The 25,275-nt window shown below is 33.5% G+C and overlaps 2 protein-coding genes across 2 annotated transcripts; both read left to right on the top strand.

The window, feature by feature from the left end:
* Nucleotides 1-1,041: 1,041 nt before the first annotated feature.
* On the top strand, nt 1,042-2,870 carry LOC105779205 (copper transport protein ATX1). The gene is made up of 3 exons (XM_012602973.2): nt 1,042-1,229; nt 1,606-1,681; nt 2,390-2,870. The coding sequence occupies exons 1-3, from the start codon at nt 1,221-1,223 to the stop codon at nt 2,668-2,670; spliced, it is 366 nt and encodes a 121-aa protein (XP_012458427.1). The 5' UTR covers nt 1,042-1,220; the 3' UTR covers nt 2,671-2,870.
* Nucleotides 2,871-4,046: 1,176 nt separating this feature from the next.
* Nucleotides 4,047-23,709, top strand: LOC105779200 (DNA gyrase subunit A, chloroplastic/mitochondrial). Its single transcript, XM_052629776.1, has 27 exons — nt 4,047-4,577; nt 4,803-4,872; nt 5,009-5,074; nt 5,157-5,258; nt 6,901-6,946; nt 7,038-7,135; nt 7,312-7,398; nt 9,402-9,472; nt 10,963-11,071; nt 11,173-11,235; nt 12,381-12,446; nt 12,537-12,625; nt 13,831-13,879; nt 14,650-14,736; nt 14,913-15,006; nt 15,950-16,020; nt 16,127-16,216; nt 16,802-16,927; nt 17,040-17,197; nt 18,157-18,238; nt 18,326-18,490; nt 18,583-18,684; nt 21,135-21,271; nt 21,888-22,008; nt 22,099-22,153; nt 22,260-22,359; nt 23,326-23,709. The coding sequence occupies exons 1-27, from the start codon at nt 4,156-4,158 to the stop codon at nt 23,483-23,485; spliced, it is 2,886 nt and encodes a 961-aa protein (XP_052485736.1). The 5' UTR covers nt 4,047-4,155; the 3' UTR covers nt 23,486-23,709.
* Nucleotides 23,710-25,275: the final 1,566 nt, after the last annotated feature.

The raw sequence follows: 25,275 nt of genomic DNA, 5'->3' as shown, positions 1-25,275 counted from the left end.
TTAGAGCAAGAGAAGGGGTTAGAGTAGTAATGTGAGAACATGGAAAATCATGCAACAAGTTAAGTTTCCAATGTGATTAAGGACGTGTGAAAATGTTTAGTGCTTGTGGAGGCAAGGTACTTTAAAAAGTATGGAAACTAAGAAGGTTGAAAGTTTTGAAAAGCTAAAACCCTAATAAGGCGAAGTACTTTAAGAAGTTCACAACTTGATAAGGTTGAGAACTTTGAAAAGTTAAGTGTCTGAGAAGGTGAAGTACTTTAAGAAATATGCAACCTGAAATAGATGAAAGCTTTGAAAAACTAAATGCCTGAGAAGGTAAAGTACTTTAAGAAGTATGCAACTCAAGAAGGTTGAAAGCTTTGAAAAGATAAGTGCTTAAGAAGATAATGTACTTTAAGAAGTACCTAAGCAAAGAAGGTTGAAAGCTTTGAAAAGCTAAGTGCATAAGAAGGCAAAGTACTTTAATAAGTATGTGACTTGAAAAGGTGGAAAATTTTGAAAAGCTAATTTCCTAATAAGGAAATCTATGGCGGTTCAGTCGATGGTGAAGAGCCATAAGAAGCATGAGATAATCAGAATGTGGGTACTAATTGAGGAATGGAGAGGAAAGAGAGAGAGATACTTGATAGTTATACAGGAAAGAGTGTATTGGCTTCTTTTTTCAATGTTAGTAAGCTTTCAATGCCACGTGTCCCTCATATATTGATTTTGGACTCGCTAAAATTTAGTCGACCTATCAGTGCCTGGTCCTCGTACATATAGCTTGCCATATATGGGGAATTGATATATGTGATGTATGAATGATAATTATCTTATCCATGTCAGACATGTAGTCCTATTGATTTAGACTCGTGAAATCTTATGCTTGTAAGATTAATGATTTATTAACCCTTAGCATTCCAAGTAGAACCAAATATAAGAAGAGAAGACAACAAAATTATCCTTTTATCACCTAAACATTTTTGATTCGAGGGTGGATCAGAGGAGCAAATCCTATACATAAATACCCAAGATTTTTTTTTAACAACATGAATGCTTAATTAACGGCAAGAAGAAAATTAAGCGCGTGGTTTGGACCTGACGTAGAAGGCCACTACCAATAATTCTTCTATAAATTTCGATTCCTTCCACCACCTCTGCTTCATACTAACGCCAATCAATATCCTCTTCTTCCTCTTCCCTCAGATTTTTTTCTCTCTTCCCAAAGCAAAACAAAAGCCATGTCTCAGGTTACTTCTTCTTGGCTCCATCTTTAAAGATTTCTGTTTATTTATATATGTTTGGAATGTTTTCTGGGTCAAAATTCTTCTTGTTTCTGTGAATTAATCTTTTGATTGATCTTTGTTGTTTCCCTTTTGACTTTGCTAGGGTTCAATTCCAAGTTCCTACAATTATATCGAATTTTGGTTGTTTTGGTTTCAAAGATTAAAAGGAAAATGATTACCAAATTGCTTTTTTAACAAAAAAAGAAAAAGAATTTGAGTGATCATCTTGTGTCGATACTTTGGAGATGAACATTGACATGTTTATATTTCCCTGAATCCGATCTAATTTTGTTGTGGATCAGCGTTGTTAATTAACAAGGTGTTCATTTGTTTATTGCAGACTGTTGTGCTCAAGGTTGGCATGTCATGCCAAGGATGTGTTGGAGCCGTGAAGAGAGTTCTGGGGAAAATGGAAGGTATGTTCTAACCCTTGCATTTTCAATTATCACCTTTGCTCCTCTAAAATTATCTTTAACTCGAAGTTTTAAAACCATATTACTATATCTCATCTAAAATTATCTTTCATATTTATGGGACGACTCACCTAGGTAGTATTTTCTTTTTCAAGTCAATAGGGTAGGGGAGGGGAAGGGTTGTCTAGGTCTGTACTCTACTTTCGAAGGAAACGCAAATCATTTATCATTACACCCATGATTAGTTAACTTGACTAGATATGAAGTAAATAAGGACTTGAGGGATGTAGAACATTTTTCGCAAGCTTTAATATGCCTACAATATACAATACATGTCTCAACACTCCAAACAGAATAATAAAAATCACTAAGAAAAAAGTTCTTTACATAGATATCAGATAGATGAATCTTTCTGTTAGCGAATAAAGTATCCTTGCATAGATAACTTCATTTAAAAATTATATCTGTCGATTGAATATTAGTTCGATTAGCATGGGCATTGTTAACAATATAAGAGTATGTGGGTTCGAGTGTGTTAAAACGCATTATCATTCTATTTATGGGTTGGGGAGGGGCTATAGGTAGTTTTAGTTATTGTGTCAAAAACAAAAATTATGATCAAAATCTATAATAAAATTATTTGCCTTAACAATGTTGCTGTAATTTATTTTTTCTGATTTGATTACTTAACTGTTATGATATACTTTTCAGGTGTGGAATCATATGAAGTAGATTTGGAGCAACAGAAAGTGACTGTGAAGGGCAACGTCCAGCCTGATGCTGTGCTGCAGACCGTGTCAAAGACCGGAAAGAAGACTGCCTTTTGGGAAGCAGAAGCTTTGGCTGAAACCGAGGCGAAGCCAGCCGAAACCGAGGTGCAGCCAGCCGAAACCGAGGCGAATCCAGCTGAAACCAAGGTGAAGCCAGCCGAAACTGAGGCGAAACCAACAGAACCCGAGGCCAAGCCCACGGAAGCTGTTGCTGCAGCTTAATCTGTTCCCCAGTTTGATTCATTGAATGGTAAACTTAATGCAGTTTACATGGATTGTAGAGTATGTATACTTCCCTTTAACATGGAAGCTAAAATAAGGTGTGGGGTGCATGTCACTGTGCTTTCTAGGCTAAAACATACTGGATTGGCTTGTTTATTGTATCAGCATGAAATGAACATTTCCGCTTGATTTTCTTTTTATCATGGAGATCACTTGTTTTTGGCAACTAATATTCCATCCCTTAACAGTTACCTCAAAGTATCATTTTATATACTTGAACCCCCCAAAAAAAAAAAAAAGAAAAATCTAAATAATTAATGGTAGATCAAAGTTCTTCCTCCATAAAACTGGGGTCAAAGAGCTGGACTACGAAATAATTTAACTTTTGAATTGGTTTTAAGATAAATTAATATAAAAATAAAAAGATTTTAGCCAAAGAGGAAAATCTCTTACATGGATGATCTACGTTAGGTGATGGGAGTATTAATTTTCACCTTAATAAACTAAATTTATTTTCTAATTTTAAATTTAAGTTTGTATAGACTATTATTTATTGTAGTTATAATGATTTATTAGGCTCTCCAACTTAAAAAAAATCATTTTAGCCATTTATTCATTTTTCAATTCTTTTATTTTTAAACTTGCATTGTTTGTTAAATCATTCAAAATAGATAAAAATTAACGTTTTTAGCTTTGTTGATGTAGCTAGGTGTATGCCACCTTAGCAATTATTTAATTTTTTAAAAATTAAAATTATTTTATATATTTTTTATAATTTGTTTTGAATTTTTAAATTAAAAAATTAATTAATTATTAACTTGTGACATCCACATGACAATCCACGCGTGCCACGTTAGTAAAATTAACAATATAATTTTTCTATCTATTTTAGAGTGATTTGACAAATAGCTAAAGTTTAAAAGCTAAAAAGTGCAAAAATAAAATAAAAAATAAATAAATGGAGGGTTAAAATGATTTTTTGTAAAGTTAAAGGGCCAAACAAGTCATTCTACCTTCATTGTATGTCTAACTATTATAATACATATATATTAAATAAAATTTTTCAAATATTAATATTATTTTTAAGTCCGTGTAATATATGCCATTAGAAAATTTTAATTACTATAATATTATTATATCATATCGAAATAAAAATTAACTTATTTTTATAATTTTAAGTATAAATTTGTGCTAATTATTTTTAATTTATATTTAACTAACAGCAAAATGCTACAAATTTGATGAGCATATGTAAAATAATAAATAGAAATAAAAAGGTAAATATAATTAATTTATTTAAAAAGAAAATTATCAATACAATTTAAAAAATCATTTACTATTGTTAATGGAAAATAGAAAAAGGAAAAATCAGAAGCCCATTAATCCAAAAGAATTGGCGCCACAACAAGTTTGTCACTCTTCTAGGGTTTTACAATCCCTCCTAAACCCCCACACAAAATTGCTTCTTCACTTTCAATGGCATGAATGAATTCCATATCTTCTTCTCCCACTCCCTCAATCTCACCTTCAATGTCTCTCTCCGCTACACTCCGCGTCTCTTCTTTCCTACGCCACAATCTCTTCCTCGCCCCTTCTCGCGCCTCCGCCCTCCGTCGTAATGTCTCCCACCTCCGTTTCCTCTCATCGTCCCCTTTTCGTCGTACCGTACACCATCCCGTCAAAGCAAGGCGCGGCGGGGGGCAGGAGGACGACGGTGGACTAGGAAATGGAAGCTTGACGGCCGTTGTCAAAGATGGAACCGGCGATGGCCGAGATGGGCGGGTTCTTCCCTTCGAGCTTCACAAGGAGGCTATGGACTCATATATGGCTTATGCATTATCCGTGTTGCTTGGACGGGCTTTGCCCGATGTTAGAGATGGTTTGAAGCCGGTGCATAGGAGAATCCTGTAAGTAATTTATGATTTTATTCGTGTTTTAGTATCTATCTAGTTTTTAATACTCATTTTGAATTGATTTCTTTTTTGGAACACGTCCAAAAATAAACCGGTCTTGTCTATTTATTTATCTATTTCGAATCCTGTTTGTCTTTTGGTCTGTGCTTTATATCCATAATAATGTTTTTATTTCAAGTATATTCATTAACATATGGCATTTGGTTCCACCGCAAACAGATACGCAATGCATGAATTAGGTCTTTCGTCTAGAAAACCGTTCAAGAAATGTGCTAGAGTTGTTGGTGAGGTAAAACGTTTCGCAGTGTACTTATGTTTTTTTAACAAAAATGCTGGGTGCTTTCTCCATCCATTTTCAGCTAGCAAGTTGTTTTTGAATTATCTGCATTATTTAACTGTTTCTATTTCTTATGCCTCTATCTCAGGTCCTCGGTAAGTTTCATCCTCATGGGGATAATGCAGTATATGATTCCATGGTGCGGATGGCACAGGTAACTGTGAATTTACTTTCTTTTTATTTTTAGCTTCTCTTTTTCCTGTGATTTATTTAACTGTTTGTTATCTTTCATTCAGGATTTTTCATTGAGGTTCCCGCTTATCCAAGGACATGGAAATTTTGGTTCAATTGATGCTGATCCTCCTGCTGCCATGCGTTACACTGAGTGCAGACTTGAAGTATGCTTTAAGTTTTCCGACTCTTAAACATAATTTTGGGACTCTAAGGCTCTATTTCATTGGTGCTTTTGCTCTTTCCTACCGCAAAAAGCAAAGTACCAACCAAATGGAGCCTATATTTTTCCTTGATTCTACTGTCTTAGTGAGTCTTGTTAATTTGAGAATTAAATTAAAGAAAATGAATTGGAAGTCAAGAAACAACTTTTTTATAATGTTAGTTGGACTTTGATACTTGTATAATCCCTTTGTTTCAAATTTGTTGCCTCATGGTATAAAGTCAATGGAATTGTTAATAATATTAAAATATGCAAGAGTAATTTACATTCCACTTTATGCATTCAGTTCCAATTATTTACGCTAAAATGGCCCTCACTTATTTTGTTTGAGAAAAATAAGCTGGTGATTGACATATTAGTGTAAAGTCTATGGTTTGGCATCATTGACATTGTTTTATATGTACATACCAATTTGAAAGTTTTTAATCATTAATAAGAAAATTGCTTCAGTGATATATTGGTCTACTTATTTCATGCTTTATTACCCATTGCATATATGTTATTTAATGAGTTGATTGGTTCCAGGATATGTGCATTGATGTGTGTAAACCTTTTGCATTTGTTGAGAAGTGAGTCAAACTTTTATGTTTTATGGATGCGTTGGCAAGTTGAAGAGATTATGTTGTGCAGGTTCTTTCCTGAAGAATCGTTTCCCTTATATTATAGAAAAATTATGATTTTGGTCTTATCAATTTCTACTCCAGTTTTATTAAGCCAAACATAATAAATTGTTCAAAAAAGTGATTCTATAGGCTACCGATGAAATATAGCCTCTTTCATGGTACACACAAAGAATATGGATGAGGGGCTTGGATTGTAAAAAAAAAAAAGTATTGCAAGTCTACTCTAATCACAATTAGTTAATCCTGCGTCTTTAGCAGTGCTTCTGATATGCTAGTACATGTCCAGGAGAGTTGTTGACATGAAGTTCACTGGTATTACATTGAACCCTTTTTTGTAATTCTTTGTACTGCTAATCTTTTATCAAATCAACCACTAGATTCAAACAGTTCATATTTTTGTGGATGTTAATTTCAAGTTGATTCTATCTTATAGTACATGAATAAAATAGATGCATTTTATCTCAAATATTCAATTGTTAACGTTGTACTCTCTTATTGTTGAATTAACAATGGATAAGTTGTTAAAAAGTCAAAAGAGGTAAAAGATCTAATAGTGTTTATATCTTTATACTAATATAAGTTTTACTCCCACATTGTTCTGCATTTATTTTTTTATTGGCCTTGGGGAAGGGGAGGGGTTGCAGGGTAGAAGGTATTGAGGTTTGGTGAACCTGTTCTCTTGAGTGCAAGGTTAGCGTATATTTGTTTGCAGTTTATGAAGAATACTGATGTGCATACCATTATTCCATTTCTTTTCTTTTTCTCGTTAATATTTGTGACAAGAATGAGTAGTTAATAGTTATGATTTAGTTTCTTTTTTAGCTTATTGGATAGAGTGTTAAAGTTTAATTGCAGTGTCCATTGCTAGAAGTGTGAAACCCTGGATACCATACTGATTATTCATATTCTTGATTCCATAAATCTTGCACTCTGTTTTCATTTGCTTCAATTTTTTCCCTGCAGGCACTCACAGAAGCAATTCTTCTGGCAGATCTGGAACAAGATACGGAAAGTTTTGGCTTTTAATTCTAGCCATTGTTATTTGAAGTTGGGATACTAAACTTTTAACTATTATGTTCAATCGTTAATTTTATTGCAGGTTGATTTTGTTCCAAACTTTGATAGTTCACAAAAAGAACCATCACTTCTGCCTGCTAGACTACCAACATTGTTGCTGAATGGTTCCTCTGGGATTGCGGTGTGTTTGTCTTTATTCTTCTAATTATTAAAAAATCAGGGACTAATCTTTATATGAATACATCGACGCACACCTAGACATACATGTGCTTATATATGCCTATTTCTTCTCAACTGCAGCTACTGTTTATCATAATTTTGACATTTTCCATTTAAAAGTTGTGTGAATAATTTCAGGTTGGCATGGCAACTAACATTCCTCCTCACAATCTCGGAGAGTTGGTAGATGTGCTCTGTGCATTAATTCATAATCCAGAGGCCTCAGTGAGTTTCAAATTCTCTCGCCGAAATGGTAGAAATTGAGAAATTATTTTTGTTTTGCATGTTGGGACTTTCAGTTTTTGACTGCTATTAGTTACACATAAAATGAAATTTGTGGTGCATTAGTTACACTTGCTCGTAGGAATATCCTATTATGATGTGCTTGTTTAACATCTTGGAAGTAGGGGTGAGTAAAATTCGATTCGACTCGAAAAAATCGAAAAAAAGTTCGAATTTCAAATTATTCGAATCGAGTTAATCGAATCAACTCGAATTATTTTTTGAATTTCGAGTTTGAATCGAGTTGAATTTTCAAATTTGAATAACTCGAATAAACTAAATACCAAACCCTTTTACTTCCCTTCCCACCTCAAACCTCCCTCAAACCTTTTTACTTTCTTCCAAAAAAATTTACTTTCCCTAAAACCCCAAATCCTTTTTCCTTTTATTTTCCCTCCAAAATTTTTACTTCCCCTCAAAAGTTTTATTTCTCCCAAATCCCCAAAACTTTTTTCCTCTTGCTTTCCCCCAAAACTTTTACTTCTTCCTAAACCCCCAAAACTTTTTTTTTTCGAATTTATATCTACTATTTATATTATTAAATTAAATTTCACATTTTGTACTATTTATATTATCGAGTTGTTTAATCATGCTGAATCTTTATCAATTTATGTTAAAATTGAATTATTGATGATGCCATAAAATATTCGTGTTAAAATTTTCTGTTGGTATTAATTTCACATTTTATCTTTAAAATAACTTTTATTCAAAATACATGGTGACAAGAATCAGAAGATAATTGAAACAACTAAGCAAGCAAAAAAGCTAACTTGTACGTAAAAGATTAAAAAATAAATTATGAGGTGATGAAAGTTAATAACAAATTTGATTACGGTGGGCAAATTTGATTACAGTAGGTGGCTTTGGCTACAAGGATCCAAAGCTATTTTTTGAATTCAACTCAAATAAATATATTCGATTCGATTCGAATTTCATCTCACTCGACTCGGTTCGAGAAAATTTCAAACCGAGTTAGGATGATAAAATAAAATTCGTCAACTTGAAATTTTTTCATTTGATTCAATTTGATCGAATGCTCACGTTGAAGGAAGCTCAAATATCTTATTTCAATAAGGATTGTTGGTTAGCCAGAGAGAGTAGTTGTTTGGTGATGAGCTATCATTAGCAATGGATTATATGTCTTTCCACCAATGAGAATTGTAAAAGATGGTTCTATTCTATACGGAAAAGGAAAGAATTGGCTTTGTATGCTGAGTATACACGTTGCTACTCCTTACTATGCTATATCTAAATCTGGTTTATTCTTGTGATATGTTTTGTGAATGAACTAATTTCTGGGCCTGGCCCTCTTAGACATTAATCAATAAGATTTAGTGTGTTCAAGTTATTGCTTCCATCTTGAATTATGCCACACAGAGCTCTTTATAGTTGTTATTGAAATATTGTGGCCAATAATTTTATTTCATGCATTTGTTAGCTATGACGGTGTCTATTGGGAAATCAGTATGTACTAGTGGCTATTTGCCAATAGAAATTCAAATGTTTCTGAAAAGGATGGATGAAAGATACTTGTTGATTCCACATAGATGCTAGCTGTCTTGTCTTCACATCAAAGCAATTGGCAACTTTATTATGTGCTAACTGGGCTTTGTGTAGTCAAATTTGGATATACTTTTTGCTGTTTGTCTATGATAGACTTAATGTAGACAAATCTGATGGTATTATAGTGTTTGATATGTAGATAGTTGGAAAGAGAGTTTGTCAATTGAACTATATTAGTATGATTAAACATTAATTCTATGCCAAGCTTATGGGTGTTTGACAATATCTTCACAACTAGATCTTCTTGTGCCGCTAGGTGGTCAAGTTGTTTGTACTTTTGATTGCTATATGATACACTTTGGTACCCAATATTATCGTTATTGTTGATGGAGGCTTTTCTGTTTCTATGTTTGATTTTCAGTTCTCTTATTTTCTTGTCTCAGTTGCAAGAGTTGTTGGAATACATGCCCGGACCTGACTTTCCAACTGGAGGGCTGATAATGGGAAACCTTGGGTGAGTTACATTTTAGCCCCCTGACTGGGAAAGAAACAAAACATGTAGCCCTTTATTTTGCATGAATAAGCACATGAAACATCTCTACTAAATAACTTGGTGCTTGTTTTGGGTTAAATTTGGTGTAGATGGTCTATACTTTGGGAAGTTTAAAATCCTGAGATGTGGATAATACTATTTTTTTGTGACCCGTTTCCAAAATGTTGGATGGCATAAATGCTTCAATTTCTGTAATGTGGGGTTAGGCACTGGGTTGCTGCTCTTGTTATAGATGGCATCAGTTGTAAGAGTGGTGTAAATCAGATAGATTGAATTGGAATAACTGGTTATCGTTAGTTAATATTTACAAGTTTGAAACGGTAGAATGACTGCCAATTTAGCATAAACTATGTGTCTTTACAATGGTTGCATTAACCATTGGATTTGTGGTTGTTACCAGTCTTTCTTGGTGAGTCTTATGCTTGGTAGTCCATGGCTAGGATTTACTTGTTCTGTTCTATTGTCTGAGGATTTTCAGTTTAGGGCTCATAGAAGGTGGATCATTACATGTGCTAGAGGATGGATGTAACTAAATTCCAAGGTCTCCTTTATTGTTTGGGGCACATAGATGAAAGCTAAAGCATCTTAGGAATCACCACATTATTGAATCTAATCCTACCAATCAAATCTCTTTGTGATATCCATTTAAAAGTAATTAATCTGAAGACCAGATCAACTTTAGAGGTTTGAAAAGCTGAACAATCCCGATGAACTGCTTGAAACCTGACTTGACCAGCACGAACAAATTAAAAATATTAAAAACTTGATCTTGATGTACTTTATTGGAACAATAAAGTGTAATTCCTAGGAGAGTTAAGGTGGGAAAATTTAACCACAGTCTGAACTCTGACCCAAATTGATTCCGAAGAGCAGTGACTTGAAATTGGTTGACCTGGGCTCAAAGTGACCCATACTTGACCTGATTGGACTTAAATGGTTAACATCTCTACCTGTGAAATTTTCAATAGTTAATTTGATATATGATCCTAATGGTCACTGGTGGTGATTCTTGCAATGTCCATCTAAAGACTGCCAGATTGGTTGGTACTTTATAATATTTGCAGTTGTTTGAATTGAACTTTAAACAGATGTAACAATAAGCATCGAACTGTAGTCCTTGCTGATTGACTTGGTAAAGGATTAGGAAATTAGTGGATACTGCCATTTCTTTCAAATAATCCGAGAAGCTTTGATTACTAGTAAATGAAATACATAACTGGTATTATCGTGAGTTGTGTGCTTTCGAGATGAGTTCGATTAAATATATGATTTTTTTTGTATATTTGATAATATAAAACCTTATTATCTTAAGAAAAACACTAGCTCAAAGCTCTTTTTGGGTCCCTCTCTTTGCTGCGTGTTGTATTATTTTTTAGAGCTTTGTTTGGGAAACATAAAACTACATGTGATATCATGGGATAAAGTGTTCTAATATTGATTACTTTGTTAAGGATCTTGGCAGCATATCGAACTGGGCGAGGGCGTATTGTAGTTAGAGGAAAGGCTGACATTGAACTGCTTGACTCTAAGACCAAGAGAAGTGCAGTTATTATTAAAGAGGTGATTATTTTGATTGCATCAGCTGTGTATATTAATTTTTCTTACAGTGTACATGGCTAGCTTGAAAGCTCTCCTTATGTAATATATTGGGAATGGAACAGATTCCTTATCAGACAAACAAATCCTCGCTTGTTGAGAAGATTGCTGAACTTGTTGAGAATAAGGTACGGTCATCTTATTTGAGAATGTTAATCTCAATGCTTACATGAAATCATCATATGTGTGTAAGAAGTGTTGCTCTTCTTTGAATTATGGCAAATTGTTTGCTTTTACGATTGTATTCCCTAAAAAACTTTTATTTCTCCTGCAAAAGTTGAGCAAAAATAAGGACACAAGAGCAATGAAGTGAAAAATATACCTCCGTCTTCTTTCAAAAGAATAGCCAGAGGGAAATAGCATTTTAAAGAAAATAATAATTGCATTATGGGTACTATGTTTCAATTTAGCTGGTCCTTGTTAGCACAGCTTGAATTTGGAGTACACAGCAAATGTTTTGAGTCCCTACCCTGAGCACAAGTGCAGATGTTCCATCAAGAAGATGCTCAAGTAGGGACATGAGGTTGTTTTCTATAAGAACATTAACTTCAGAGGTGCTTCAAAGTGTCCATACTATACAATTACTGGAAGCATAAATCAGAGGTCTTTATGTCTCAGTTCATAAGTGTTCCTATCCTTTTTGAACTACTATAAAGCAACTTAGAATAATGTGTCTATACCACATTACTTATCATTTTACCTTTAATTTGTGAAAGTTGTCTCATAGGTACAAGTTTGTAATCCATTACCTTCTCAATGTTGTATTTTGCTACGGTACTTCAATTGTGTTGGATTGTACTTCCATACTTTTATTGGTTGATTTTTGACAAAAAATAACTGTGATGGAATATTTGTAGATACAGTATAAATAAGTTTGGAGAAGCAGAAACTGAGATGTGGAATTTACAATTTCCACAATAATGAAGGGGGCAGAAAGATCCAACATGAAATTCCATGTCAACTTTTATACTGCATAAATTAATATTCCTTCAGCTTCAATCTTTTTTCCATAAATTATTCAAATTAGAAGTATAGCTGCAAACTTCATCATTGAGCATGGTATAATGTCAAGTTTGATTTTTATTCCTCAATTGTTTTTGGTGTCTTATTCTGGAATTCAACTCAATAAAGCATCTTTGTTGTTACTGCAAAATTTCTGTTATATAGTGTATTTGACTTATGCAAAACATAAATTTATTGTGGATTGGCATTTTGTAGATATTCTTCAAATTATAGGTGTTCTATTATATGATCTTTTTAATTTGTTTAACAGACTCTAGAGGGTATCAATGATATTCGTGATGAGAGTGATCGCTCTGGAATGCGTGTGGTCATTGAGGTATGATATATTGGATTTTGTTCAGTTCCTTCCATTTCCAGCTGGTAAAAACACCTTTCCTTAATATATTTTTTTTAATTCACTCCACAGCTTAAACGGGGAGCTGACCCATCTATTGTGCTGAATAACCTTTACCGTCTCACTGCTCTTCAGTCTAGTTTTAACTGCAATATGGTGGGGTGAGTAGTTTTTCTGTTAGTTCTATATGGTTCTAAAGAGCAGCTATGTTTCTACTAAGCTTGGTTTTATAAATTATCGGCCAAGTTCTTTGTCCCCCCAACTTTGGGAAGAACACATTAGTTATTGGTTTATGTGTATAAATAATTCAAGTTTCTTTACGATGCATGCTTTTTCATGTTATACTTTTCACAATTTATGATGGGTGCTCCACCTAGAGCTAGTTGGTAAGAGGTTGAAATGTCTCTCCTATTTTATGTACAAGGTCTCAAGATGTTCTGAGATTTACTTACCACTTAAACCTCTCCATTATGTGTAGATACAATGGACTTTTCTGAAACTTAATGGGCAGGGACATAGGCCTATTATGTGGTTTGAACTTTATGCATAGGAATAACTAGTGCAATGGTTGTTCTAAACATAGTTATTCTTGAAATGCCATTATTCTAAACAAGAGCTGTTCTGAACTTTAGCTGTTATCAACAGAAGTTGTTCTCAAATAACAACTACATTGGATGACAGCTGTTCTAACTAAGCCCTGTTTTGAACATAGTTATTCTGGACATAACTGTTCTCGAACAACAGTTGTTGTAAGCAACAATTATTCTAAACAAGAGTTGTTGCTCTGGAAGAGATACTCTTAGTAGCACAATTTCCTGAAATATAATATTCTTTATCTGAAGGAAGAGTAAACTGTTAGTAGCCAAAATTGAGTATCTACACCTATCACAATGGACCAATAAAATCTTTGCACTTGCTTTTATATCACATCAAGCCTTTTGGTGTTGTCTTTGGCTATAATTAGTTGGTTATATGTGGATTATTTCTCTTGTATGTATGGTGTCTTAAGAACCCTAAAACAAGTACATATTTACTAGTGTGTTTCTTTTCTAATAGTGTGAAGGTTAGAAATAAATGCATAACTTCTGTGGCTTATCTACATGGGAATTATGGTTCTAAAATAGAATCATACTATAAGTTGTTTAACCAAAAGCATAATTTGAGATAGATGCCATTACTTCTGCAATGCATACCAATGTTGAGTTTAGTTGCAAATTTTGGTAAAATGTTCTGAACAACTGAATCAGACTGTTGATGCGCATAATTGGTTGTATATGTTTGTAATTGATATTCTGTTTTTATTCTAAATTACTGTTCCTGTTGTAATGATGTATTGATTTGAATATTGACTATCTTTTTGTTATAGTATTCTTGATGGACAGCCAAAGCAGATGGGCCTGAAAGAGTTGCTTCAGGTGAGTTTTTTATGCTTTACATTTTAGTCCCTTTTTGCCTTATATTACAACTGAATTTAAAATTGTCTTACATAATAGTTTTTTTTCTTATTATGTTGTCTTACATGTTAAACACATACAGGTATCTTGTCCTTTTGACATTAATATCCATCTTATCTTATTTTTCCTGGTATTTATAAGTTTTGACAAGTGTATTGAAGTGTCTGGATTCTATCTTTGAAAGTGTGAAATGAACTAATATATGTAATTAGCAAGTAGCTTTGACAAGTCTCCCAGGAAATTAATAGTGGCTTAGAACATGCAGGTTGAAGTGTTGGGATCACACCTTTTGGATTCATGGCTGTACTTATATAGCACTTTCACCATGCTACAAATTTGCTTCAAATTTGTGGCATGTGTGTGATTTGTTAATGACTTTGAGCATGCTGTTGGACTCACTGATCATTTGTCTCGCAACTATATATTTACTGCCACTATGCTAATTTGTATATTACTTTCATTAGATCCACAGCACACAGAACACCTCTATATTTTGGCTTAGCCCTTATTCCAAAATGTGCCTATGTTTAGTCATATGTTGGTATGTATGTTTCTGTTTGTATGTACCATACACTGTTTGCCAATCTCTATGGCTTTCCAAAGTTTCCATATAGCAAAATTATTACTATGTTCATCTGCTATTTTATCTTCAATTTTCACTCTTCTTCTTCCTTGCAGTTCCACTATTATTGAATCTTATCAGCTTTTCCTTTTCTTTATTTTTTTTTCAGGCATTTTTAGAATTTAGATGCTCTGTTGTTGAGAGACGTGCAAGGTACAAGCTTTCACAAGCACAAGATAGAAGGCATATTGTAGAGGTATGTCTACAAAATGGGTTACATTTAAGACTAAGAAAGATAAGGAGCTTGGGTATCCCATCTATTGAAAATCTCTATTTATTTTTACATTACGTGTGTGTATTTATATATTATTTTGCTAGTAATTTCATGTGATAGACCATATTCATTTTTTTCATATTTGAATGTGCACTCAGGGTATTGTGGTAGGGCTTGATAATTTGGATAGAGTAATTGATATAATCAAAGAGGCTAAGGGCAATGCAGCTGCATCAGCTGGCCTGAAGGAGGGTAAGGCCCTTTAGTTTTTAACTTCTAAATGTCCTCTTCTTCTCTGGTTTCATGGTCTTGTTTCTTTAACAAATAATTAATAGTGGAAGAAAAATAAAACATTTCTGCTGCAGGATGGTTTTGTCTTTATCTTATGAAATTTAATGCATTTTGGCATCATTTGTCATTGCTTATGCATCACTATTCCGTTTACCACTAGTGTTTACCTAGCAAATATGTTTAAAGTTGACACCCACTACCAGTAATTCTTGTGTGTCTTGATAATATCATGAAGGGTACATGTAGGCTGTTCAGAGCATCTTTAATCACATGAATGTTGTTTCGACTTTTAGCCAAAATCTTGGGCATTGTAGAAAGATGCTTAATTTGCAATTGTTCAGGGAAGGTAGGTTAGGATTGGATCTTGTCAATGTTCCCCAGAATCATTTTCCTGTCAGTTAAGAGAGTTTTGTTTTCTAGTATGTTAGGAATACAAGGTGGGTCTTTCTTTTTCCCCCTTGTTTGGTGTTTCTGTATTTTGGCCTTTGATTGACACTAGGAGTTGGTATTGATTTATTGCTCGACTATCATTCAATGACTGCAACTAATTTATCATTCATTTTCTATTTGAGTTGCATTTGCTTGATATTATTTTCAGTTATGCTTAATATGAAAATTGATATTATTTGATTTTGACTGGGTTTATAGTACAAAATATCATCACAGTGCAACTTTCTTTTCTGGGAACATTTAGCAATGAAGTTATGCACTTAGTGGTGGAGGATTTGAACTTGTATTCTTGTTGGACCTTTACTATCAAACAAGGGTTTTGTTGGGTTTTTCTCCAAATTTAAAAGGATGGTTTTCCATGTGACTTCAGCTTAGATTTTGGCCACAAAAATTTACATGTCATCATTGAAAGCTCCCATCACTACAAATGGTTTATCATTTCTTTTGGATGCAGAATTCAATCTTTCTGACAAACAAGCAGAGGCCGTATTGGATATAAACTTAAGACGACTTAACCTTCTTGAGGTCTGTAGCTGCAATATCTTTCATAAATTCTGAATCTGTTTGCTCAATAGTATTCTGTAGGTTGCCAATAATATTATCTGAAATGTCATATGCTTGTTTTTTGCAGCGAAAAAAGTTTGTTGATGAAAGTGCATCATTGATGGAACAAATTTCAAAGATAACAGAACTGTTATCAAGCCGAAAAAATATATTGCAGGTGATCTTTTATAGTTTAAGCTATTATTCTGATTTCTTTTTGCCTTTACCATAGTTAAGATGCTTGAAAATGTAATCACAGTAGAGTTCGGCTGATAGAGTGCTGGGACATATGCTTATGGTACTCTTGGCAACATGAAATCTCTAGATATTTAGTTTTTCATCTTCTGTGTTTAACATAATTTAATTTATTGAAGAAACATATGATGTGCAATGTGTTTGATATATAAATATGATCCACTCCCTGGCACCCAAAAACGAAAAAAGAGTACAAAAGAGAAGATCTTCATGTTTCTGCTTCTTTCTACTTCTTGGAGTCTGATCTAGGTTATTCTCTCTAATACGAACAAATTACTTCTAAATAAATGCTCACTTTTCCTTATTTTTAAAGTTCTATTTGCTCAAAATTTTTGGTGTTTTTCTATGTAGAAGTAGCCTTTCAAATTTGAAATGAAATAATAGTTGATAGATGTATATTCTCAAATGGGCACGATTTTCTAGTAGTGATCTATACCTATTTCAAGCGTTCTGCAATTTTTCGGGCTTGTCTTGTAATTTTTTTTTTAAATTTCAATCTGTTGTTTAGCTAATAGAACAAGAAGCACTTGAGCTAAAGAACAAGTTTTCGAGTCCAAGACGTTCAATACTGGATGATTCAGATGGTGGCCAACTTGAAGACATAGATGTTATTCCAAATGAAGAAATGCTGCTGGTAACTGATAAAATTGATTTTTCCCTGATTGAAATAATCTTGTTTGTCATTTTACATCGTATTTGAATATCATAGTATATTGTTTTTCTCATGATTATGTGACCCTTTTCAGGCATTCAGCGAAAAAGGTTATGTTAAACGGATGAAGCCGAGCACTTTTAATCTTCAAAATCGTGGAACAATTGGTAAATCTGTTGGAAAACTTCGTGTAAATGATGCAATGTCTGACTTCATAGTTTGCCGTTCACATGACCATGTGCTGTATTTCAGGTACTTGTATCCCCTGACCAGTTTTGGCTTATTATTTTTTATTGGCATTAGTGCTTTTTGTGTGTGTGCATGTGAATATTTGATCTTTCACAATTTTGGCCATTGTTTCTTTTTCTTCTTGGTGTGTGGGTAGGGTTGGATCTTGCTGTGAAAATTGGAAACATAAACTAAATTTCAACGTATTTTTTTTGCAATCTTGCTGTTTTCTTAATGGGCTGTAAAATTCTCCCTGCAATATTAATACACTTCATAGTTTCAGGGATTTATCTATTTAGATAGTCTTGCCCCTTTTCTATTTGCTTTCATGTTATGGTCTATTACTTTATATATATTGCTGCAAATATATATGTAGATTGAATTGTATGGAAACTGCAGTTATGGAGTTAATATGGTCGCCTTCGTTGTCCAAGTTTCAATTATAAAAAATTGAATTATTGGGTTAAATAGCTTTGAATTCCTTAACCAAAAAGTGGGGAAAAAAATCTGGTTATAACTACTTGATTTACACATGAAACTATGAAAAGCAAATAACCCAAATTACAATTTGTGGTTTCTGTTTGACATTCCTATTAAGCTTTGATGTAAGATCAATAAATTGCTTAGCCTCTCTTATTCAAGATGTTCAATACCAATTATCATGCTAAAATAAAATCCTTAGCTTGGAGTAGATATGGTCATAGTCATACCATTCTTGGGTGCTCATGGTTCAGTTAAGTAAGGCTTGCCCTGATCTTTGGGGTATTTTAGTAATGACTCTTTTATTGCTATTTGGTTGGCCTGTTTGCTGAGCACCTTGTTCATGGAATTTGTCTCCTGATACAATGGGTGTATGAAGGTTGTCATGTTGTTTGAACTTGCATGTCATGGTACTTCCCATCAAGATGGATATTTGCTGCAACTCCTAGCTCCTAAATTCTAATAAATAATTTTACATTATAAACCCCAAATGCTCTCTGCAGTGATAGGGGAATAGTGTACTCAGCTTATGCATATAAAATTCCAGAAAGTAGCCGAACTGCTGCTGGGACGCCCCTGATCCAGGTATTTATTGCTTTGCTGTCCTTTTTTGTTTATAATTTTTTCCAGTGCTGACTAAAGGCAGCTTGTGTTGCTTCATGATCATGACAGATCATATCTTTATCTGAAGGCGAGAGAATAACATCGATTGTTCCTGTCAGTGAGTTTGCGGAAGACCAGTTTCTAGTGATGCTTACAGTGAATGGCTACATCAAGAAAGTATCCCTAAATTACTTCTCAGCTATTCGGTCCACTGGAATCATAGCCATTCAATTGGTCTGTCTTTCTGTCTGCTTTAGCATTGAACTTCGAGTTGAACCTTTTAAATATGATACATCCCTTACCCCTCAAATATTTATATATGTCAGGTTCCCGGTGATGAGTTAAAGTGGGTTCGTTGTTGCACAAATGATGACCTTGTGGCCATGGCTTCACAAAATGGAATGGTCATTCTAAGTTCCTGTGACATTGTAAGTAATATTTTGTTGCTTTCATTTTTTTTAAGTTGCAAGATTTACCAAGCGTTGGCATAAGTTAATCCATGGCTTATTTTGTTGCCTATCATGTTTCTCCGGTTCTATTGGTACATTTAATTGTTCATTCATACTTTTGCACAGCCCAAATGTAAATTGATTAAAGCAATGTTGTCAAGGGCGCCAGGCGCACTCGAGGCGCTAAGACCTCTATATAGCCTGAGGTGCAAGGCGCAAAAAAGCGCTCGCCTGAGTAAACTGAGGCTCAAGCATATAAATATATATGTAAAATGTATATAAAAACATATGTAACTAATACATATGTTTACTAAGTACTAATTAATTAGTAAAAGGAAGATAAAATTTAATATAGTTCAATTTATAAATTCAAAACATTGTTCAATAGTTTAAGCTTAATAATTTACTTAATGTATTGTGAAATAAAACACCATAAGAACGAAATTAAATATATTATCACAAACTAGCTCTAAATTTCCTTCATCTTCTCTTGAAAAGTTTTAACTTTTAAGAGTTAACTAGGTTTTTATATAACAAAATTAGGTCAATAATTAATTAAAAAAAGTCACTTCTTATTTTTTTCTTTTAAAAGTCAAAATGATAAAATAAATAAACAGGAGAATGAAATGGCTCTTTAGTGAGGTGTGCTTTTTTTGCGCCTGGCTTTGCAACAAAGGTGCCCAAAAAGTGCACTAGGCGCTTGCCTGATTGAAGTCTTCTTGCCTTGAGGTGACTGAGGTGGTAATGGCCATTTGCGCTGCACCTTAGCGCCTAGGCGCTTGCCTTGACATCACTGGAGTAAAGAATGAGACCTGCCAGAAATATTAGGATCAAAACGGGGATTTCTAAGGATTGAGATATCAATCCTGTAACCATATATTGAATTTCTTTGTCTTTTCTGCCCTCTGGAGTCTGGACATCAATCTTTACTTAGCTTATCATTTTTTTTTTCATATGTCTCTCTCATTTTGTTCTCTTTTTCCTCTTCCTTCCTACTCGTGTTGAGAATATTTTCCTATGGATTAGTTAATAAAATGCAGTTCTGGAGTTTAAGATGAAATTTCTGAACAACTATTTTCTGGTTGATGTTAATGAACATTTCACTTGTAGACAATGAAAACAAATATACTCAGTTTTTTCATCCAAATATTACTTGTGTTTGAACATGATGATGGGTGTTAGACAGCTGAAATTGTCACATGGATTTTTAAAGACAGCTTATGTATAACTTGATTTTACCTATGTCTTATATATGGTTGCAGTTAATTCAAGTTGTTTTTATACTTTTTTGACATGCATTGACATGATTACCTTCAAAGTTCATATTTTTTAAGCATAAAATTAGAATGAAGTTGTTACAGATGCTAAAAACTGTTCCAAGTTTATCCCAAGAAATTGTCTGTCTTCTTTATGACAATTAATTTATACTAAATTTCCAACCAAAAACAATGTGACTTTTATTTCAAAGATTAAGCACCGGCAAGGTATTATGTAATTATTGATCAGCACTCAGTTATACTATCTTTTCTAGAAATTACTCTATGATTATAAATGTATTTTAGATTATCTGCATCCTGTATCCAGACTGTGATGTCGGAGTGGCTATTTTTCAATGGATACAGTAAAATAGTTTTATAATATTCTAGGTGAAAATTTTGGCTCATTTATTTCCCTCAAGGTTCCAGAGCTCTTAAACCTTGCTGTCTGCCAGTAAAGGTTCTCCTAATTGGTGCACAGAGCAAAGCTGGTTGTCATGTGAACTATTTGAGCTTTGACTATTTCAAAAACTTGCAGCTTAAATATTCATTCAATCACTTAAAACATAGGAGATATGTAGAACATTTGAGATCAATCTGATTCCAATTATTAGGGTAAAAGAGCAAGTAATATAATATTTATATAATATGTAGAAACATTAAACCTTAAATAATTGTATCTGATCTTCCGTTGCTGAAGTTTAATGTTGGAAAACTTGAACTTGACTAGCTCAACCTATCTGAGTTGAGCTTGAACTCCTTGCGGCTAAGTTTTGCTCAAGTTTTTGTGAGTTGGTGCCTAGTATCTCCTGAATGGGGTTTGACTCTTATTTCCAGTTCCAAACTGCAGTACAATTAATATCTCAAAGCACTAAATTTCAATGAATCTGAGCTTTTTTGGTCTCAAAGCACTATACATTACTGAAATTGAACTTTGGCTTCTCTTATAATTAGCATCTTTAATTGTTGTTCTTCTAGTATTTTCCAAATACTGTAATAAGAACTTGTGACTTTTCATCACCTTGTCCTTAGGTAACTTATCTTTTTCCTGTCCTAAGATCAAATATAACAATTGTAGAAAGTAGCAGGGACTAATTTTACATAGCATTCCTTTATCTAAGTTATCATTTATCATGTAGTACTTGTTCTTGTTTCCTAATGTTGTTTGTTCAGATCCGAGCACTAAGCAGAAACACCAGAGGAGCTATTGCCATGAGACTGAAAGAAGGAGATAAGATGGCAAGCATGGACATCATACCAGCTCCAAGGCATACAGATTTGGATAAGGCAGCAGAAGATTCCATTAGCTAGTAAATTGTTTTAAACTACTCTTTTATGTTTGTCCATGGTGCTTATTATCTGTATTTGAAGCTTACCAACATTGTCAGATTATAATTTTGGGTTGGATTTTGGGGGTTTTGCAAAATCAAGTCAATGAAATGCGTCTTAAGAATTTCAAAAAGCTGCTCTTAAATTTATTTCCATTTGCTCTTCCAAGGCATACAGATTTGACTAATAAACAATGTGTTTAGAATGTAAGCCCAGATGCCGGTGTTCTTAAACTTGAAGTTTCCTCTATATAACTGTCTGTCAATTAGTTAATAATGTTCAGAAAAATTCAGGGTTTGTCTATAAGTGGTATCACTTCAGAATCATAGGCTTAACATTTTTGCTTTTAGCTCAGTTTAAAGCTTCTTTCTTCATGGTCTGATCTATTCCAATACATGGATTTTGGTTATTTTCTATTGCAATTTATCTTCTAATTTATCATGTTTTGTGAGATAAGTCCGTCCATTTTAAGTCGTATTTGTTCTGAATGCATTCCGGTTGAGTTCACTTCCTATTTGTTGTTACTATTTATCTTATAATATTGGGTATTAGCTTTGATTTATTATTTATTTATTGTTTTTTCCTTTCCTGACATAGTGATAAGGGTGGCAGTGGTCCGTGGCTCTTGTTTGTCTCTGAGAATGGCTATGGAAAGCGAGTTCCGTTGAGTAGCTTCAAAAAGTCGCCTTTGAACAGAGTTGGTTTAATAGGATACAAGGTACAGCATCATCTTTGATCGTTTATGGAAATTTTTGTTCTGCCTGATTCAGTTTCTCCTAATTATAACAAGTGTTTGTTCTCTCTTCAGTTCTCTTCAGAGGATCGCTTGGCAGCTGTCTTTGTCGTTGGCTTTTCATTGACAGGTAAATTACGTAATTGGTGATTTATATGTAATGTTCTTGTAAAAGCTGACAGAATTAATTCTTCATAGTGCATATTCTGATTCTCTCTCTCTTTCTCTCCCTCCAGAAAATGGTGAAAGTGACGAGCAAGTGGTGCTAGTCAGCCAAAGTGGTACTGTTAATAGAATTAAAGTTCGGGATATCTCAATACAGTCTCGTTATGCAAGGTATAATAAGTAGGATAGTTTATTTGTGCAAGAGGGGTTTAGTTTGCTAATAATGGGTGAAGTCATACTTAACTGATGGACAAAATGCTGCATTGCCTCTGTTCTCCTTGAAATATATTTTAAGTCAATTTCAAATGGACAATTTTGTTCCATATCACATTGTTGAAGACCCATTATTTACGGTTGTAACAACATAGGGCATTCTCGGTTAGAACTAAAGTATATATCTCGCCAAAAACTACAAATAAACAAAAAAGATAAATATGTAAAACATGTTGAACTTACATCTGTTTTCTTATGTACCAGTCTTATGATTATTGAAAAGACCTGTTTAGATGAAGACATGGTAGTTTGTTGGAATTGGCTTATTCCTCTTATTTATTTTATAGGCCATTATGGGTCATATAAGAATGTAAGTTCTGAAGTAGAAATTTGTAGCAGTTACCATTTTCTGTGCTTTTCCAATATACCCTTAGTTTAATTGAATGAGGTGATGTTTGAATTATGTATTTGCTTATGTGCATTTGATTTCATTTATTCACACATTCAGTGTTACAAGTTAATTTAAAAGTGGGAATTGTTTTGCTCAACTTTGGATCCTTCCTAATGTGCTGCTTCAAACATATATGTTTTGTTTTTACCGAGTATAATTTTGGGGAAGGGGAGATTTGAGCCTAACTCTTCAAGTAGAATGCTTGTATCAGTCGTTCATTACTCTGCCCACACTCAGCTTGTTGCTTGTTGTGTTGCATAGCATACGTGCTTATATAATAAGCCCTAAGAGTTTCCTTTTTCTTTCAAGATGTAGGATTTAAGCACCGTGCTTATTCTCTTGGGATGACATGCACTTACTATTTTGAGCCAAATGCTTTACAATAGACTGCTTGTAAAAGTTGAAACTCTTCCTAAATATATCGTGAAACTTTATTGTGATTCAACTATAATTTATCTTGCATTAATTTGCAGGGGGGTTATTCTAATGCGACTAGAGCATGCCGGAAAGATTCAATCAGCATCACTAATCTCAGCCTCAGCAGAAGAAGCAGCAGAGTTGCTACCCGGTATGCAGTCAGAAGAAGCAGCAACTAATGCAGGAACAGCTGAGGGCATATCTATGTCATCATAAAGACAACAGTTTGGCCGATTGCTCAAAATTGTCTCGTGTAAGTGTAACCATGTTCAAATTCTATGTAGTATAGAAGGGCTCTTTCAGTTAGCAGAAACAAGAGGCATTAAGAAAATTAGTATAGAGAAATCTGATGAAAGCTTTATCTGTTGTATTTAAATGAAAAATATTTTTGAAGAGGGGTTGTATCCCCTTTTTCCTAAGAATGTCAGTTTTGGTGGCAATTGGGGTTTGGTTTACTGCTGTTCTGATTTAGTGAAACGTATTTATTCAGATTAACCTTTAGAAGCAGTTCCGAGTATAATATCTATGTTCGCAAGTAACATTGAAAAAACATTTAGAGAAAAAAAGACTCGACTCGGGAATTGAGTTCTATCGAGTCTAATCAACTTATATATAAAATATATTAATATTGAGCATATTGTAGTTTTTTAACCTCGAATGAAGTTCACAAAGTAAAATTTTATTATAAGGTTAAAATATTCTGAGTTTATGTGTGTTTTGTTATAATTTTACTTATTTTAAAATTCAGATTCAATTGATATCATTGTTAAATTCAAGTTGATTACATCGTCCTTTTAGTTAAATTACTATCATACCAAGTATTTTTCTTTATTTTAAAATGCCACCAATAAATTTAATAAAATAATTAACATATCAAATTATAAGATTTGAATTTTAAAATTTGAAAAGGACGATTGAATTCTTGAAAATAAAAATAAAAGTACAAATATTTTCAAATTTGTGAAGAGTTTTAGCGGCATTTGTTGATGAATGGTTTTTCACATGATTTCATATGTATTTCTGAGATTGAGTATGGAATTTTGTTTATTCACTTTAAATTGAGTATTTGTTTTCCTTCCTTTCTTGTTAGGATTAAAAATTTTGTATTTTACATATTCACACGATCCACACGATTAAGTCCTTGGGTTTTTTAATTAGTGTAAAAAGAAATATTTCGAATCATTACTATTTGACTCGGACCTGTTCTAAAGAAGTCAAAACATTTCAAATTGTTTGTTGACATAGACAAAGTCAGGGAAAACTTTTGAAATGGACCTTAGACATATAATAATTTTGAATCGAATCTCTTTAGCAAGAACATCTTTTGTCTCATAGTAGTCTGCTCCAGCTCTCTTATAAAACTTTTGTCATCAGGGTTAGCGTACATGACATCATCAAATGATACAAGTTTTGGATAAGAACCTACAGTGCATTAGAACGTCCTTGTTGACTAGAACGTCCTTGTTGACGATCCATTACTCCGTCAACATCTAAACTTCTTTGAACAATGTGATATCTCATATTGGGTAAATCCTTAACCCTTCCCCCTCTAAGGGAGAGTTTGGATGGGCGGTGCGTTTACCTGCAGTTAGTGTAAAAATAACGGTGGCGGTGAGATTAAATACTGTAGCGATACTGTAGCGTGAGACAAAAAGTAAGCTAAACGCACCGCATCACACCGCACCCAATCGCCCATCTAAACCCACCCTTAGACTACATAATGTTCTTGTGAATTATGGCCAATACTAGGTATATAAGCAGTGATTTCAAACCCAGAGGTTAATCATACTCTAGTAACTTTACGTTAGGTAGAGTTTGATTTTTTTGGGGTGATAGTAAAAAAGTTGACAGAGAAATCACCTTTTGTACTACCTGATTTTTGAAATTGAAAAATATTTTGAAAAGTAGTTTGAAAAGTTTGATAGTCTTTAATACAGATGTCAAAAAGTGATTTTTAAGAAAAAATAAATAAAATATAAATTAACTGTTTTAGTTAATGAGTATAT

This window comes from Gossypium raimondii, chromosome 4 (genome assembly GCF_025698545.1).
Source record: "Gossypium raimondii isolate GPD5lz chromosome 4, ASM2569854v1, whole genome shotgun sequence".
Taxonomy (NCBI): domain Eukaryota; kingdom Viridiplantae; phylum Streptophyta; class Magnoliopsida; order Malvales; family Malvaceae; genus Gossypium; species Gossypium raimondii.
The sequence above is the reverse complement of the archived record's forward strand: the minus strand, read 5'-3'. Positions and strand labels throughout refer to the sequence as shown.